Source organism: Eleutherodactylus coqui, chromosome 2, assembly GCF_035609145.1.
Source record: "Eleutherodactylus coqui strain aEleCoq1 chromosome 2, aEleCoq1.hap1, whole genome shotgun sequence".
In the NCBI taxonomy this organism is placed as follows: domain Eukaryota; kingdom Metazoa; phylum Chordata; class Amphibia; order Anura; family Eleutherodactylidae; genus Eleutherodactylus; species Eleutherodactylus coqui.
In genome coordinates, this window is record NC_089838.1 from 37,827,373 (window position 1) to 37,847,177 (window position 19,805).

The 19,805-nt window shown below is 39.1% G+C and overlaps 1 protein-coding gene across 1 annotated transcript; it reads right to left on the reverse strand.

Annotated features, from left to right (window-relative positions):
• Positions 1-3,877: 3,877 nt before the first annotated feature.
• LOC136609932 (uncharacterized) lies at positions 3,878-18,380 on the reverse strand. The gene is made up of 4 exons (XM_066589211.1): positions 15,957-18,380; positions 10,898-10,935; positions 4,990-7,330; positions 3,878-3,991 (listed from the first exon to the last, which is right to left on the reverse strand). Exons 1-4 carry the CDS (start codon positions 18,378-18,380, stop codon positions 3,878-3,880), a joined length of 4,917 nt encoding a protein of 1,638 aa, XP_066445308.1.
• Between the last annotated feature and the right edge of the window lie 1,425 nt (positions 18,381-19,805).

A 19,805-nucleotide genomic window follows, 5' to 3' on the forward strand; every position in this document is an offset into this window, starting at 1 on the left:
CAGGGGTGCGGGCAGACCATTGTTTTCAATGGAGCTGTCAGCAGCTATGTACGCACAAAAACAGGCTCGTGTGAGGCCACCCTTACTGACGGGGCCCTGCTTTTTTTTCCATTTTCAGTTTTTTCTCCACCCTTTAAAAAAAATCCTATATTTATCCATCAACATATCTGCATGAGGGCTTATTTTTTGCAGGACGAGTTTTTTTTAATGGTACTATTTAGTGTACCCTATAATGTACTGAAAAACTTGAAAAAAATTTAAGTGGAGTAAAATGAAAACAAAAAACAAAATGACATTCCTCTATCCTTCAGTGCTTCTTCTTTCTACTGTGCACAAACTGCAACAAAATTGACATGATAACTGTATTCTATGGATCAGTATGTTTCTACAATACCAAACTTGTATCGTTTTTTTTTGGCTGTACTACTTTTATTTTTTTTCAAAGACATTTAATTTTTTTAGATTATTTTCTGCCGCCATCTTCTGCATGCAATAACTTTTTTATTTTTTCATCGACATAGTTGTGCAAGAACTCATTTTTGGCAAAACATCCTGTAGTTTACGTTTGTACAATTTTGGAATGCATACGACTTTTTGATTGCTTTTTATTGCATTTTTTGTGGGAGACAGGGTGACCGAAAAAGTGCATTTCTGGTGGGGTTTTTTTTGGATGACGTTCACCTTGCGGGGTAAATAATGCGTTTCATTGATTGGTTGTTTTTTTATTATACATATGGCAAAGGGGAGGGGGTTAAACTTTTATTGCATTTTTTTTACAATTAGTAGAACTTCATGGATCTTATTTTTACCTTTTTTTTTACCTCCCCCCCCTAAGGAACCACAACTAGCGATGCTTTGATTGTTATTGCAGTATGATTTAATGCCATAGCATTACATCATACTGCGATTGGGCAGGCAGTCTGTCAAGCCACCCCATAGGGATAGGCAGCCTGCTAAGACAGCCCTGGGGCCTTTCAGAAGGTCCCTAGCTGCCATAGCATGCACACGGCTCCCTGCGGTCTCATCGCGTGGGGCTGTATGGGACACGCGAACATTGGTCGGGGCATTTAAAGGGTTAATAACACTGATCAGCCGTGCGGCTTATTGCAGCTATTGCCTGCAGGTGTCAGCTGTAATAAACAGCTGACGCCCACGCTGTATAAAGAGAGGTCGCCCCACGATCTCTCTTCATACATTCGCTGACACTGCAGGACATAAATTTACATCCTGGAGCATTAAGGGGTTAAACCAGTTTCTACCCAATTACCCAATTTTACATGGATTTGTGCAAGCATTTTTATTTTATACACCAACCTTTTATGTGAAAAAGTATCAAATGCTTTGGAAAATTGAAGGATATATATATAATCTATCACCTTTTTCTGGGTAAGGTCTGGAATGGTGATTCTCAACCTTATTACTGTAGAGCAGGGGTCTGCAACCTTTTCTAGTCTGAAAGCCACATTTTGAGACTAAACCAATACCAATGCCTGCGATAAATCTAAAAGGTTTATTACCATCTGACACATTTATGGCATATCAGACTTCCCCCCTATTGGAAGAAGTCCAGATAGGAACTAACAATGTGTGTACTCATGGGCTCCCTTAATTGTACAATAGTTTGTTAGTTGCTGAAACTTCCACTACTACCATATATTACAATGAAGATAGCCACAAAGTGTGGATACTCTACCTCATCTACTCATTTGTGGAGTCTCATGGAGGGAACTGAAGACCTTTATTCTGCTAATACATTGGGGTCTTACTTGTTCCTGCTACTTGTTATTTCTCTTGCCTCCGGCATGGAACATACAATTGAGCAGCCACCAGATGCAGAATTCATGTTTGTGACCAGATGGTTGGGGGTTGCATTTAATGATATAACAGGTTGCATGTAGCCCCAGGCTGCAAATTTTGCATCTCTGCCATACAAGATGCCATAATAAATGTTTCCACTCCTTGGAAACCCCAAACACTTATCTATTTTCAAAGAAAATCCTGGGTGAGAAATGTTAGTCTAGAACTTAATTTCTGCTAGAAGATTTTCAGATTAGTTTGGGAAAACCGATCCCTCCAACCCACAATGGTGGTTAAACTTACAAAGCTATAGAAGCTACAGTTTTCCTGGCTAATTTTAAGTCCCTATCAAATGTTTGCACCATTCATGTAAAAACAGCTTGGTATTAGGATACAGTTACATTGCCTGTTTGGCCCATTTATACAGACAAATATTCTGCCTTTAACATGTGTGATTGATGATATAACAAGTTGATCACACTTATTTGCTTCCATTTAAATCCGGCAATTATTCTGAGTAGGTTTGGCCGATTGCTCTTACAATTTTTTGCTCCCACAAGGTTCCCACTAGAGATGTTCTACTGACAATGAGTTTAATGTTGGCATAATAAAAGCAATTAATGACACACGTGCATTTTGTTATTTTCACTCAATATCCAGACCACTTTAGACGTGGCAGTGATTGGAAATGACTGTTCACATGAACAATCATTCAGGTAATCATCACCGCATGCACGTGGACCTTGAGGGCTCCCTCACACAGATGTATTTGCGTGCATATTTGCACACGCAATATGCAGAGAATACTTTTTTGTGTGCACAGAAAAAAATGCAGCACTCCCTATTTTTTTTCACTTCTGCGCACCAGAAGTCTATGGGAGTCTGGTGCTCCCAGGAAAAACTCTGTGTGGAACAATGCAATAAGCTTTGACTTGAGGAAGTCGCAGTAACGCGACGAAACGCGTCGGACATATTTTACAATAAAGAATCCTTTTAATATAGGAAAGCTTATTGCACTGTTCCACACAGAGTTTTTCCTGGGAGCGCCAGACTACTTTTTTTGTTCTTTGCCAGCCATTAACGGTCGCATCCCCTTCCAGGGATGTGATAAGTCACGGCTTGCTCCCCCCCTTCCCTTTTAGGGAGAGGGGTTAGGAAAACCAGAACGGGGACCCCAATTTTTGGATTCAACACCCACTAAGACGTGGAGGTGGAAGGTGGGTGGCCCTACTTCAGGGTTCTCCCACCTACACCGGGTAAGTCCCACATTTATACTTGAAGAAGTATCATATTGTTTGGAAATAAGTAGTAGTGGGTCGGAGCGCTGTCCTTCACCAGTTTTCTCAGAAGTCTATGGGAGGTGTGCAAATGCGTATTCAATATGTGTGCAAATGTGCAATACGTTGCAAAGTTCCATGAAAAAAAGAACACATCTGGTCCTCATTAGCTAAATAACTTTTTAAATTTTGGCATGGAAGTGTCCTGTGTACAAAAAACCTGCCCTACACACACAAAAAGTACCGTAAAATACGCCAATATAACCATATATCTACCTCGTTCATAGCGCAAATAAATTGCGCTGATGTGTTCATGTTAAGGAGCTCTTAGTCTTATTAAAACAGTACAGCACTTCTTTCTGGGTTAGACTTGAGAAGGAAAGAAATATTGGAAAGTAGTGACATTTATCAAAGCCAACATGGTGACGCTAGACAGAATAAAGCAAAGGCCATGCTTGTTTGTCACTAAATGGAGCAAAAAACTTGTAGTTTTTTAGGCCTCCATAGGAGTTCCTACAGCCATAGTCATGCCCATGGTCCTGGTCTACATATAGTATTTCACTTGCTAGTGGAGTGGCTTGGGTATCAACACTGCTCTTATACAGTAGCTAGGGTTATAAACAGAATCTTTTAATAATGCCCATGTCTTTTTGAGACTCCGGAGAGGCTTCCTAGATCATTTATCACATATAAATGCATCTATTGACCGCTGTCAATCTTATCTTCCCCTTTTATCCCCTACTCCTTTCTAAACATATGGATGTCAAAGTTAGGGTGTGAGGTGAAATCAAGACTTCCCTCAATTAAACAGATTCAAGGCACACCACAAAAACAGCTATTGCTATGAAGTCTGCAAGATCATCAATTATATATTTGGATTTCAGCATGTGCCATGGATTAAAATATTTCCTGCAAAGCTACAAAAGGACAAAATATGTCAGCATACATTAGTCGTGGTTTTTAGGAATTCCAGGTTATCAACTTTAAGGTTGCTTTATAGTGGTGATGATAATAGTGATAATTAGAGATGAGCGAGCATACTCGCTAAGGGCAATTACTTGATTGAGCATTGCCCTTAGCGAGTACCTGCCCGCTCGGAAGAAAAGATTTGTCTGCCAGCGGCGGGCAAGGAGCTGTGGGGGAGAGCGGGAAGGAACGGAGGGGAGATCTCTCTCTCCCTCTCCCCCCCCCCCCCGCTCCCCCCTGCTCAATGACGCAACTCACCTCTCACCCGCGCCGGCAGCCAAACCTTTTCTTCCGAGCGGGGAGATACTCGCTAAGGACAATGCTCTATCAAGCAATTGTCCTTAGAGAGTATGCTCGCTCATCTCTAGTAATAATAATAATCACACACTCATCTTCCATACTATAAATACACTCCACAGGCGATCCTAGAAAACAACACGCACAAATGCTACTACAACAAAGCCATAATCACAGACAAAACCATCCACCACAATAGACCAGACATCATACTCATTGGCAAACATAACGAAACCACATCCATCATAGACATATCCATTCCAAACACTCACAACATTCAAAATATGAGAAAATCAATAAATGCACTGAACTCGCACAGGACGGGAGACACTTGTGAAGAATGCACAGGGTACTTATTGTGCCTGTCATCCTTTCTACTAATGGGGTTGGACCACATAAACTACACAAAAGTCCAGAAACTTTAAATCTAAACATATTCATGTTGCTGCAAAAAGCAGTCATGAAAAATACATGTCACATTGTCAGGACACTTCTAGACCTGGACACACACATAAACAAGTCATGAGTTAAATTTTTGTACTGCTTTAGTTGCTTTGCCTTAGCCATTGTCCGGCTTAGCACTTGGTAACTGAGTTAAACATTTAACACACCATATAATAATACTAATAGTAATAATATTTTATCTAAATACCTGATCAACATTTTTGGTAGGCAAACCAGGGTATACAGAATCATTCACTGCTGCTGAGTCCTCAGTGTCTATGAGATTCTCTGTAGGGACGTTCTGCACTGGTTTCAGATAAGCGATTTCATTCTGCTTTGAGTCCATAGTCACACACACATCATATGAGAATGGGAAAGGTAAACTTGTATCACTGATCTCAGAAGGACATCCCAGAGTGAATTGAGGATACACATGTCCACCAATATTTCCAAACGTAGTTGGGGTGTTGGCTTTTCTGCATTTGAACACAACTGTAATGATAACAGTTATAATAAAGAAAAAAGATATCAGAGCTATGGATATAACCAGATAGAGGGTCACAGGGGATTTACTGTCCAAATTAATTGGTTGTCTTCTTATCTCTGGTACAACTTGCTGAAAATTTTCAGCTACAACTAAGTTCAAAGTAACTGTAGATGACAGAGATGGGGCTCCGTTATCCTTCACCAGAACCACAAGCTTCTGCCTTAAATTGTCTGCATCTTGAAGATCTCTCACAATCTTTACTTCACCAGTATGCTGACCAATTCCAAATAAAGTTGGATCGGGAACTTGTAGTAAGTGATAGGAGAGCCAGGCGTTGTGTCCAGAGTCAGCGTCCACTGCAATCACTTTGGTGACTAGATAACCTTTCTCAGCAGAGTGAGGAATAAACTCAAACAATGCCGACCCCTCAGTGTCTGGTGATGGGTAGAGGATCTTAGGGGCATTATCATTCTTATCAATGATACATATCCTCACTGTGACATTACTGCTTAGAGGAGGAGATCCACTGTCTTTAGCCATCACATGGAACTGAAATTCCCGCAACTGTTCATAGTCAAATGATCTCTGGGCATAGAGAACTCCAGTCATTGAGTTGATGGAAACATATGAGGATACTGGAATATTATCTATGTTGCTGTTCAAAATGCTGTAAGCAATTTTCCCATTATCACCTTCATCAAGATCTGAAGCAAGAATACTTTGTATCGAAGTCCCGGGTTGGTTGTTTTCTATAATGTAGACAATGTAGTTCATTCTCTCAAAAACTGGAGCGTTGTCATTCACATCTGAAATAGTCAACTGAATGGTTTTATTGGTGGACAGTGGAGGGGATCCTTTATCCATGCACTGAATTGTAACATTATATACAGAATTCCTTTCTCGGTCCATGCTAACTGCAGTTACCAGTTTATAGTAGTTGTTGGAGGATGGTAACAGTTGAAAATCCGTAGTGTCTGAGATCTGACAAATAACTTCGCCATTTATCCCAAAATCCAGGTCGTGGACATTAATTATTGCTATGACAGTTCCAGGTGGAGAAGCTTCCGGCATTGTTGTTGCAAGAGTGGTAACTGTTATATCCGGAGCATTATCATTTATATCAATCACTTGTATGGACACCTTGCAATTTGTAACATGGCCACCACCATCTTTAGCTTCAACAGTCATTTCATAACTATCTGATGCTTCATAATCCAAACTTCCAATTATTGTAATATCTCCTTTTAATGAGTCTATGGAAAATAATTGGTCTGCATTTTTTGGTATGTGGCTAAAGGAATAAGAAACTAAGCCATTTGCACCTTCATCTTCATCAGTCGCATTTAAATGGACCACAAGGAAACCAATAGGTGCATTCTCAGGTAATCTTATGCTATATGTGTCTTTCAAAAATGTTGGAAAGTTGTCATTAACATCTTGAACAGTGATCTTAATGATTGCAGTGCCAGTTTTAGCAGGTTTACCCCCATCGAACACAGTTAAAGTTAACTCATAGAAACTCTGCTTTTCTCTGTCTAATGATTTCTCTAGAATAATTTCGGGATATTTAATCCCATCCTTAGTGGTTCTTTCTCCAAGACTGAACCATGCATTTCCAGTAAGTGTATAACTTTGGATGGAATTTGTGCCTAGATCCGGATCATCTGCATTCCCTAATGGAAAATGTACTCCAGGTACAGCAGATTCACTGATCCCTATATCAAAATATTTCTTAGAAAATGTAGGTGCGTTATCATTCACATCCTTGATTTCTATGGTAATTGTGTAAAAATGTAAAGGATTTTCAATCACAGCTTCCAGATTTAGAAAACAATTCAGTTTAGCCCCACATAATGTTTCTCTGTCAATTCTCTCTGATACAATTAAATCTCCATTTTCTAGATTTATGCTGAAATATTGCTTTGTAACGTGAGAAACAATTTGGAATTTCCTAAACACAAGTTCCTTGACATTTAATCCAAGGTCTTTTGCCACATTCCCAACTACAGATCCCCTTTTCAGCTCTTCGGGTATTGAGTATTGTAATTGGCCTGAGATATCTCTGAAGTAAAATGAAGAGAAGTAGAATAATACTTGCCATATCACTGTCCATTGTGTCCCTTTATATCCCGTGTTGTGTGTCATTGTTAGAAATAGAAGGTCTTCTTTCAAAATTCAGAAGAAAATAGAATTGTAAGATTCCAATGATTCTTGAGAAGAGTAAAGCAAATTATAGGATGCAGTGAAGAAGTAATGCCGGATTTTCTAGAGATCTGTGCTATGAGGCTGCATTAGTGCTAGTATTCAGCTAAAATACAAAATACTACAGTCTAATGGCGGCGCTCAGAGTACGAATTGAGGTACTGCAAGTAACTGGCTGAAATGTTGTTCTGTTCTGTTCAGAACTGATACAGAATAGAAATATTAGCTATTTTTATTATAATTAGTATCATCACCATCAACAACTAAAGCTGTAATAACTGGTTAAAGTATTCAAGCTTCAATGTATTATTATCATGCGCTATCTTAACTAAAGCAATGAACAGAAATAATTCAGATATGTGTCCTGTCACTGAGGTTTAAATATTTGTATAGCAAAAGAATATATAATAGACAGGTGTAACCTTTGAAAGAAATTGGTATAAAGGAGTTTACATACTACTGATAATCAGATTAATATTGATGATCGCCCCGTTCCAATTACATAAGCAGTTTGAAATCATGTTTTCACTGTACTGGATATAGTGTAGCCAGAAATATGTGTGGCTACAGGGGTAGGACAAGCAATTCTCACTTCCAAGGCAAGTGTTTCATACTGCACGCCACCATGCTTAGCACTTAGGCCTTTTGTCCATGGCAGTGACCCCCAGAGACCCTATACTCATCTGTCCGGATCTGCTGCGAGTGTCTCGGCCGGCGAGCCGGCGCGTATGTGCAGTGCAGGGCATGACACTCCGGTGTGGGCTATGACGCGGGGCTATTCCCGCCATACTTCCGCAGTGCTCACTGCAAAAGTGCCGCGGGACGGACGGCTTCCATTGACTGCAATGGAAGCTGTCCGTGCAATTTTCTGCACCAAATAGAGCATGCTGCGATTCTCCCCTGAGAGTGGAAAATTGCAGTTGATTTCTGCTCGTGGGTAGGGGAGAATCTTTTAACATAGCATGGCTATGGACGGACATTGCTGCGGAATTTGCATCAGGCGTCTGGCTGCGAAATCCACAGCGAAAATCTGTCAATGGACATTGGGCCTCAGAGTTCAAAATGATAGCTGATACTGTAAATGGAAAATCATGTATTCAACTGCTTCACATCACTGTGAATTCCCAGCAAACCATAGTGCTCATATTTACTAAGGCATGTTCCCAATTTCCCAAAACTCCATCCTCGACACTCCTGCGCAGTTAATGCCTTTGTTCTATATGCCGCATACCTATGGCGGATGGTTCAGGGAGTAACATAGTAACATAGCTTGTTAGGCCGAATGAAGACAACGTCCATCTAGTCCAGTGGACTTGAAAGCTGAACTTTCTTCATATGCAGCAGATGGCAGCTGTATATTTCAGCTTGTGTTCTGTAACAACGTCCAGGATTGGAGATATCTCCAATGTCAGCCATTTAACTCTTTGGATTCTTCAGCCAATAACAACTGCGGCATCTAAGCTTCTAAACAGAGGCCTCTGTAACCTTGTGACCCCCTTCATGATGTGATTGTGAGTTGCCAATGGATTGTCATGGCAGCCAGGAGCCTAATGAATGTCCCAAATTAGCCATTTTAATATTTTTATTGCTCCTTGGCATGCATGGCTCAATAGGATAACACTGATAGGAGCAATGCACTCTGTTGCACAATATAACAATTATAGCAGAATTATATGTGCATTATATAAGTGTTGAAACGACTGCATGACAATATTCCTTACTAGGACTTAAAGAGAATCTGTCAGCTTGAACTTGCTGCCCAATCTGAAGGCAGTGTGTTATAGAGCAGGAGGATCTGAGTGGATTGATATATACTGTAGTTTTATGGGGAAAGATTTAGTATCTATATATATAAGGGTGAAAGCCCTCACTTACTGACTCACTCACTCAATAACTAACTAACTCACTCACTGACTGACACGCACTGATTCACTCACTTACAGACTCGCCACTAATTCTCTAACTTCCCGCTGTCGTACAAACCTAAAATTTGGGACAACCATTCTTTAAATCCTAAATAAGAAAAGGGTTGCAACTTGATTATTGAATGCTAAGTGCAAAAGTATATGACCCCCTATGTAATGTACCAAATGTAATTCTCCAACTTCCCGGTGTGTTACAAACATGAAATTTGGCACGACCATTCTTTAGATCGTAAATAGGAAAAGTAAAGTGGTCACAACTTGATTATTTAAGTCTAAGCGCAAAAGTAAGTGCACCCCTATGTAATGTACCTAATAAAATTGTCAAACTTCCTGTCGTCATACAAACTGGAAATTTGGCACGACCATTCTTTAGATCGTAAATTAAAAAAAGTAAACTGGTCACAACTTGATTATTCAATTCTAAGCGTAAAATTAAGATCACCCCTATTTAATGTACCTAATAAAATTCTCTAACTTTCTGGCGTCATACAAACTAGAAATTTGGCACGACCATTGTTTAAATCCTAAATAGGAAAAGTAAAGGGGTTGCAACTTGATTATTCAATTCTAAACACCAAAGTAAGTGACCCCCTATGTAATGTAACTAATAACATATCTGTAACGCGCAAACGTGAAATTTGGCTCGACCATTCTTTATTTTCTAAATAGGAAATGTTAAGAGGTCACAACTTGATTATTGAATTTTAAGGGCAAAAGTAAAAGACACCCTGTGTAATGTAACTAATAACACACATCTGTACCGCACAAACGTGAAATTTGCCACGAAAATTGTTTAATTTCTAAATAGGAAACATAAAGGGGTTGCAACTTGATTATTCAATTCTAAGCACAAAAATAAGTGACTTTCTATGTAATGTAGTTAATCTAATTCTCTAACTTCTCGGTGTCGTACAAACGTGAAATTTGGCACAACCATTCTTTAGGTCCTACATAGGAAATGTAACGCCTCATGCACATGGCATGCACAGATTCCCACACAGAATCCATCCGTGACCGCAGCGGGTGATACTGTGTACCTGTGAATGCAGGCGGCGGCATCAGCACTGACCTCTCTTCTCCTGGGTTCTCTGTAGTGTGGGTGGTCTGCACAGCTCGCCATCGGACATGCGCAATACAGATTTTTTTAAACTTCTGTTTTTCCTGCGGAATCCGCGGGCCCGTCCGCAATGTGAATGGCTTCCATTGACTTCAATGGAAGTTTTCTGCGCAGGAACCATAGGAAAATAGAGCATTCTGCGATTTTTCTTTCATGAGCAGAAACCGCAATTGGTTTCTGCTCGTGTGCATGAAGAATCTTTCTTGCATTGCATGCTATGGAGGGTTATTGCTGTGGAATCCGGAGGCGGATGCCCACTCTGGATTTCTCAGCAAACATCTGTCTGTGTGCATTGGGCCTAAAGAGGTCCCATCTTAATTAATCAATTATAAGCACCAAAGTAAGTGACTCCCTATGTAATGTAACTAATAACACACATCAGTACTGCACAAATGTGAAATTGCCATGACCATTCTTTATGTCCTAAAGAGGAAAAGTAAAAGGGTCGCAACTTCAATATTTAGTTCTAAGCGTGACAAACTGTACAAAAATCAGCGATACATAAGATAGTTCTTTTCTCAGAAACCATAAAGCCAAGGGAAATGATTTGTCTACTACCTCTATGTCTATGTAATGATGAGAATATAACACTCCTCTATATGCATATACTGAGGAGAATCTACCTCACTTCTGTGTGTATATACTGAGGAGAATCTAACTGTGTGCATATACTGAAAGGCTGTAAAGTACATAAGGAAATGGCAATGGACTGCAGGAATAGAACATCCCTTTAAGGCTAAGTAGGGACTGAAACCACTAGTCTGGGGGCAAAATTTAAATAAAAAGGGGCATTATCTTTAAGGGTAAAAATTGAGGAGAGTGGGAGGGGTGGCACATTGTGCGGAGGGACATCCGCACATGCAGTCTGAGGAGAATCTAACGCTCCTCTATGTGTATGCATATTGTATTCCTCAGTTCCTCTGAAGTAACAATAACTTCATAAAATTTTCCGAGCGAACAACAGGTAAACACCTATACCAAAATAACTCGGGCGAAACAGCAAGTAACTTATATGTTAATTACTTAAATAGTCAAAAGGGGCGGTCCTATACCACTGGATTGATAGCTATCTGTGAATGACTGTACATACAGAACTAGCTGTCAGTCACTGCTAATACCACCCATTGGACCGTTTAGCTTTAAATGTGCATAGGTTTAAATAATTAAAATAAAAGATATATGAATCCTTCCACATAAAACTATATATCAATCTGCTCAGCTCCTCCTGCTCTATAACATGATATCTGCAGTTTGGACAGCAAGCCGACAGCCGACATAATGTTCATAAACATTAAAGTTGGTCAATTTTGATTTGATCATAATTGAGCTTAGATGGCTGGTAAGGAGACAACAGAGAATTCTAGAGACGAAGCCATCAAACAACCATTCTAAATGAATTGCTAGTGTTATTCTACAGTTTGTTTTGTACTCTTATACATAAAAGCTATATAAAGCAAAACATTAAACATTTTAATAAAGTCATTCCGAAAATGTTTTCTATCTAAAAATGTATGCATTTAAGTTAAACAAATGCCCCAAAGATGTTCACAGTCCTTAAACCTTGTACTTTGCATAATATATATTTATTGCCCTAATGTTTGTTGACATCATATTTACTCAAGTAAAAATGTAAATTAGAATTATATTTATAAAATCTATCAAACATTTAGTTATGTGTTGACATAAAGTCTAATGTTTTGTATGTTTACTTTACAGAATAAAGTCTGACACCTTAAGGATGCAGTCAACTTTGGTCTACGCTAGAGATGAGCAAGTGTACTTGGTAAGGACAGATACTCGAGCCAGTATCGTCCTTACCGAGTACTTGCCTGCTCGCCCGCAAAGATTCGGGTGCCGGCGGGGGGCAGGTGAGAGCGGAGGGTAACAGGAGGGAGATCTCTCTCTCCACCCTGCTACCTCCTGCTCACTCCCGCAACACAGCGCTCACCCACGCCAGCACCCGAATCTTTGCGGGCGAGCAGGCAGGTACTCGGTAAGGATGATACTCGTTCGAGTATCTGTCCTTACCGAGTATGCTCGCTCATCTCTAGTCTAAACCTATGCCTGCTGAACAATGAATGCTCAGTTACCTTACTATAAGTTATGGATTACTTTTACAATTACTTATTTCTATGATTTTCAACAAAATTAATGTATTGATTGTGTTTTCAGTTTTCATAAATGAGACAAGAAATGCATGTTTTTACATGCATTGCTATAATGTAGAGTATAATTAAAGTGACCCTCCAGTTTCACAACAAAATTCTGTCCTGGGACTGCAGGTTAAATTTAACCTGCCAAAAATTTAAGACTGGGAAGGAAGATAATGACCCTAAGCATACTGGCAAAGTTACACTTCCCCCATTAAGGGGAAGGATTTAAATGTGTAGGGATGGCCTAATTAAAAGTCAGATCTAAATTCAATGGTGAATCTGTGGCAGGACTTGAAGAATGCCGAACACCAAGGCAACTCATCTAACTTAAATGAGTTGCAGCAGTTTTTCCTAGAACAATGGTTAAAAATCCCAGTGTCTACATGTGCAAAGCTAATAGAGACCTACACTAAAGGACTTGCATCCATTATTTTAACAAAAGGTGGCTCCACAAATTATCAGCTTTGAGAGGGTAAATAGTTACACACATGAAAGTGCACTTTTTTTGTCTAGGTCACAGTAAAAGGTATTTTGCAACTTCAAATTGATAGGAATGTTGTGTTAATCAAAAAGTACAAGCATCCCTAAAATTAATTAGTAAAGGGGTAAATGCTTTGACAAGGCATTGTATATACATACAGAATGGAAGGAATTGGGCTAAGCAGCAGCACATGTGAAAAAGCTTGGATATACTAATAGATCATAGACTGAACATGAGTCAACAGTGTGATGCAGCAGCAAGAAAGGCAAACACGATTCTGGGATGTATTAAGAGAAGCATAGAGTCAAGATCACATGAGGTAATTATCCCCCTTTACTCTTCCTTAGTCATACCTCATCTGGAATACTGTGTCCAGTTCTGGGCACCCCACTTTAAAAAAAGACATAGACAAACTGAAGCAAGTTCAAAGAAGGGTTACCAAGATGGTGAGAAGTTTGCAAATCATGTCTTATGATGAACAGTTAAAGGATCTGGGAATGTTTAGCTTTCAAAACAGAAGGCTGAGAGGAGACATAATAGCTGTCTACAAATATCTGAAGGGCTGCCACAGTGCAGAGGGATCAGCCCTATTCTCATTTGTACAAGGAAAGACTAGAAGAAATTGGACGAAACTGAAAGGGAGGAGTTACAGATTGGATATTAGAAAAACTTTCTAACAGTGAGGGTGATCAATGAGTGGAACAGGTTGCCACAGGAGATTATGAGTTCTCCTTCAATGGAAGTCTTCAAACAGAGGCTGGAGAGACATCTGTCTGGGATTATTTAGTGAATCCTGCATTGAGCAGGGGATTGGACCCAATGACCCTGAAGGTCCCTTTCAACTCTACTATTTTAGAATTCTATGATTCTACTATACAAACATAACCATACTGAATCTTCATCATAATTATACATAGCAGTAAGGTATATCCAGCAGCTAGCTATGATGAAAAGTCTGAAACATGCTAAGTAGGTTTTATTTCCCTAAATGTGATGTTACCATTAATTTTAATATTGAAAAAAATAAGACACATTTTAGCAGTAGGTGCATGGTATATAGAAATTATAGAAGGCGCTCCCTTTTGGTAATCCCCTCTATTTGCCAGAAGAGAAGATAGTAGTAAGAGTGGTTTCACATAGGTTTTTGTGCCAGTTTTCCATGCAGTTTTTTTAGCCAAAGTCGGAGGTTAGTTCAAAAGATATGGGAAATAAAAAGGAAGGATTTCTACTTCCCCTTCCTGCTGCATCCACATTTGACTTTAGCTAAAAACAACTGCATGAAAAACTGGCAGAAAAATTGCCTCAAAACTGTGTCTTTAAAAAAAAATATTTGGCCCCTGTCCTTACCAGTAGGATCTCTTTAAGAAGAATCAGTATATTTCATGAGGCAGAGCACAAAACACTGCATACAGCCAACCACAATGCTATTTACTATGCTAGCAATAGGCAGCAACTCCAAAGAAGTCAGTGTCTCTTATAGTTTCAAGGGTCATCGATTTAAAAAAAAAAGAAAAAGTTATATGGTGCTCTTGGGTGCATACCACAATAAAGGGGAAAACAGATCCATTAAGACAGACTAGTATAACATATACTCACTGGTAGATGTTTGCTTTCCAAGCACAACTCTAGAGAGGCTCAGCCGGAAACATCCAGGCTCATAATAAACCCTTCTCGAGATGAAGCTGAAGGACTACGTGTAGGTTGTCAACCTGTTGTATACTTGGATCTGGGCTGTATCAACATACAGTACAGTGCATTCAAACCAGATCCATTTATACAAGAAGTTGACAATCAGCTCCTAATCCTTTTGTTTCTTCTGCATAAATCTTTAAAGAGTGACTGTACTTTTTACAAACTTTTAATAGGTCAGAGCAATAAGTCAGTGACTCCTCTGTGGATCCTGGTGAGTTTTCAGCTTTACAAAGCACTGCAGGAAGAGGATCTGGAATGTGTAAGTGAAAAATAAAAATGGAGAAGATGCCAATAGCAGCCAATAAGGTTCCAGCTTTCATTTTCCTAGGACCATCGGGAGAAAGTTGGAACTATGGTTTGCTTGTTTTTTCTGGTCACTGCCTATTTGTCTGCCCTATTGCCTCGCAACAGCTAGAAAACCAAATGTTGGACAATAATGATATGATAATATACTAACACATATTACTATTTTTTATATTATCACATATTCTTTACTTATTACACACGTCGGGGAATCTTTTTAGGGCAGCTATATTTCCTGAACATATACACCAAATATGTTTAAGGGGTGCAATTACCCTACAAAAATTGCAGGAGTGTGCAGCACAACTATCACTTTTTCCCCTTCAAGAAGTGTGAACCCTTACCAGACCCAATTTCTCATTATATTATATGTAAATATGTACATTTACTGAACTGTGTGTATGTAATGAAAGAATACGTTTTTGTGAATAAATGTTAAATGTGTATTGAATCTCTATAATGTGGTGAGTATGTGTAGGTACGATGTATAGGTGATTCTTATATTGTGCTAAATGTTTTAAAATTGCATGTGAGTTTACCAATTTGTGTGAATGTACCCTGATCAGTATACCTCAATTTTTCTATTCCAAACATAATTATTTATATAAATTTAGTATCAACATTAAAACATATCTACACAAACTTTAGTCTCAAAATTCAACACATTCGCTCTGTGTCCCATATGTTTATGCCCCAGAAAACAAGCAAACTAGATAGAACTTCGATAAAAATAATTAATATATTCTTTTTGAAACAATGTGTTTTTAAGGATACAATAAGAAAAATATGAACTTCAATTTTCAATATCTAAATACCTGATCAATATTGCTGGCTGGGAAGTTAGTATTTGCAGAATCATTTGCCTCTGCAGACTCCTCAGTGTCTATGAGATTCTCTGTAGGGACGTTCTGCAATGGTTTCAGATAAGCGACTTCATTCTGCTTTGAGTCCATAGTCACACACACATCATATGAGAATGGGAAAGGTAAACTTGTATCACTGATCTCAGAAGGACATCCCAGCGTGAACTGAGGATATATATTTCTACTATATGCTCCATAGGTTATTGGGGTGTCGGCTTTTCTACATTTGAAGATGACGGTAATAATAACCGTTATAATGAATAAACAAGAAATCAGAGCTATGGATACAACCAGATAGAAAGTTACATGGGATGTTTTGTCAGAATTTGTTGGTTGTTTTCTTATCTCTGGTACAACTTGTTGAAAAGTCTCTGCTACCACCAAATTCAAAGTAACTGTAGATGACAGAGATGGGGCTCCATTATCCTTCACCAGGACCACAAGCTTCTGCCTTAAATTATCTGCATCTTGAAGGTCTCTCACAATCTTTACTTCACCAGTATGCTGACCAATTCCATACAAAAATGGATCCGGAACTTGTAGTAAGTGATAGGAGAGCCAGGCGTTGTGTCCAGAGTCAGCGTCCACTGCAATCACTTTGGTGACTAGATAACCTTTCTCAGCAGAGTGAGGAATAAACTCAAACAATGCCGATCCCTCAGTGTCTGGTGATGGGTAGAGGATCTTAGGAGCATTATCATTCTTATCAATGATACATATCCTCACTGTGACATTACTGCTTAGAGGAGGAGATCCACTGTCTTTAGCCATCACCTGGAACTGGAATTCCCGCAGCTGTTCATAGTCAAATGATCTCTGGGCATAGAGAACTCCAGTCATTGAGTTAATTGAAACATATGAGGATACTGGAATATTATCTATGTTGCTGTTCACAATGCTGTATGTGATTTTCCCATTATCACCTTCATCAAGATCTGAAGCAAGAATACTTTGTATCGAAGTCCCAGGTTGATTGTTTTCTATAATGTACACAGTGTACTTCATTCTCTCAAAGACTGGAGCGTTGTCATTCACATCTGAAATAGTCAACTGAATGGTTTTATTGGTGGACAGTGGAGGAGATCCTTTATCCATGCACTGAATTGTAACATTATATACAGAATTCCTTTCTCGGTCCATGCTAACTGCAGTTACCAGTTTATAGTAGTTGTTGGAGGATGGTAATAGTTGAAAGTCCTTTATGTCTGAGACCACACAAAGAATCTCCCCATTCATCCCAGAATCCAAATCACGGACATTAATTATTGCTATGACAATGCCAGGTGGAGAATCTTCTGAAATTGCTGCAGCAAGTGTGGTAATTATTATATCCGGAGCATTATCATTCATGTCAATCACTTGTATCGACAGCTTGCAACGTGTGACAAGACCTCCACCATCTTTAGCTTCAACAGTCATTTCATAACTATCTGATGCTTCATAATCTAGAGTTCCTATTATCTTTATATCACCATTTTGGGAATCAATAGAAAATATTTCATTGGCATTTTCAGGAATGTGGCTGAAGGAATAAGATACTAACCCATTTGTACCTTCATCTTCATCGGTTGCATTTAACTGGACCACTAGAAAGCCAACAGGTGCGTTCTCAGGTATGTTAAACTGATTTATATCTTGAGTAAAAGTTGGAAAGTTGTCATTAAAGTCTTGAACAGTGATCTTAATGATCATTGTGCCAGTTTTAGCAGGTTTGCCTCCATCAAAAGCAGTTAAAATTAAATCATAGGAACTCTGTTTTTCTCTGTCTAATGATCTCTCTAATATAATTTCTGGGTATTTAAGTCCATCCTTAGTAGTCCGTTCCCCAAGTCTAAAGAGTTCATTACCACTAAGACTATAACTTTGTATAGAATTTGTGCCCTGATCGGGATCTTGTGCATTTACTAATGGAAAATGTACTCCAGGAACAGAAGACTCGCTGATTCCTATTGCAAAATATTTCTTAGAAAATATCGGTGCATTATCATTCACATCCTGGATTTCTATGGTGATTGTGTAAAAATTCAAAGGATTTTCAATTACGGCTTCTAGGTTTATAAAGCAGCTCAGTTTGGCCCCACATAATATTTCTCTGTCAAGTCTCTCTGATACAATTAAATCTCCATTTTCCAAATTAACATTGAAATATTGCTTTGCATCATGAGAAACAATTTGAAATTTTCTAAAAGCAAGCTCTTTCACATTAAGTCCAAGGTCTTTTGCCACATTCCCAACTACTGATCCTCTTTTCAGTTCTTCAGGTATTGAGTATTGTAATTGGCCTGAGATATTCCTCAACCCAAATGATATAAGACAAAGTAATACTTGCCATAGTATTGTCCATTGTGAGCCTCTGAGTCTTGTGTTTTCTTCCATTATTACCAGGATATTCAATCTAAGTTCTTTCAGAAAAAAATGCTATAGTATTCACAGATTTCAAAGGAGTCTTGAGAAGCTAAGTAAGAGTAAGGAAATTGCAGCGTCTCTGAAGAAATAATGCCGGATTTTCTAGAGATCTGTGCTGTGAGGCTGCATTAGTTCCCTCATTCAGTTACAAGACAAAATACTACAGTCTAATGGCGGCGCTCAGAGTTCAAAGTGAGGTACTGCAAGTAACTGTCTGAAAGCATTTTGTATTTCAATGCTTATTTTGCTACTTTTGAGTTAGAAACATATTTGTATTCATGTTTGCATAAATTTAAACTACTTAATATTTATCCAAAGTAAACTAAAAAAACAATCCTTACCTTTACATTTAGAACAATGTAATGAAGAATACAAATACTATGCTTCTATAATTAAAAAAAGAAACATTATCTGACTTTCAGTAGCTTGGATTTTATAATTTCTTAATTAAGAAAGCTTATAGGACCACTCCAGCAAAAATAATTTTTTCCATGCCTGCCTCCCTCACCTGATTGCCTTTCACACTCTAGAGCTCTCCTCTGTGTATTCTAGCCCCTTCCATGCCTGTTGGGCTTCATCTTGAGAGCAGGGGCATAAATATAGGGGACGCAGAGGATGCAGTTGCACCTGGGCCCAGGGGCTTTAGGGGGCCCATCAGGCCTCTCTTCTCCATATCAGGCGCCCAGTACTATGAATAAAGCATTATACTTGGGGGCCCTGGTACAGATTTTGTACCGGGGCCCAGAAGCTTCATGTTACGCCTCTGCTTGAGAGTGAGATTTTTTACTTTATCTTTCAATCAATACCCTGATACATCAGCACAACAGGCTATACTATTTTTTTCTGCTGGGTGGAAGTTTAATTATCTTTACCTTCTTTTTTCACCTAAATAAGCTACAGCCCATAAATATAAAGTCAGGATGATGAACTGTGATCTTCTCTATTATTACTGTGTGACAGGAGCTGTGTGATCATCATTAGTAACTGTAACATGAGATTATGTATCCCCCTCAATATAGATTCAGTGGTAACAGCATCACACAAACTAATAAATTGACTAGAAAATGAATCCATAACCCCAAGTACATCTGAGAGGGTCAGAACTCAGATCACATGACCATCTGGGAAAAAAGAGGCTGCGAGTTTCAGACAGAAGAAACTGAGATAGCACCGGCCCACCTATACCATGTTTCCCCATTTACTGAGTGGCTGTGATTGGCTCATCGAGTATCGGCAGTGATTGGCTGGGGCATAAATAGCCAATCACAGCGCTCGTGTTGCTGGAGGCAGGGTATTCAAAGCCCTGTCACCAGAAAGAAGCTGACATGTCAGATGGAAAGAACACTGCAGTTTTCCGGAGCGCTAATGGAGACCATCAAATGGCCCTTACAAATC

What these genes read in the sequence shown, in the direction of transcription:
- LOC136609932 (XM_066589211.1), bottom strand. Translation starts at nt 18,380, where the DNA reads ATGGAAGAAAACACAAGACTCAGAGGCTCACAATGGACAATACTATGG. An exon ending in CAGCCAGCAATATTGATCAG is followed by an intron (nt 10,936 to 15,956) that starts GTATTTAGATAT and finishes TTTCCTCTTTAG; the next exon opens with GACATAAAGAATGGTCATGG. An exon ending in CTACCAAAAATGTTGATCAG is followed by an intron (nt 3,992 to 4,989) that starts GTATTTAGATAA and finishes GTCCTTTTGTAG; the next exon opens with CTTTGCAGGAAATATTTTAA.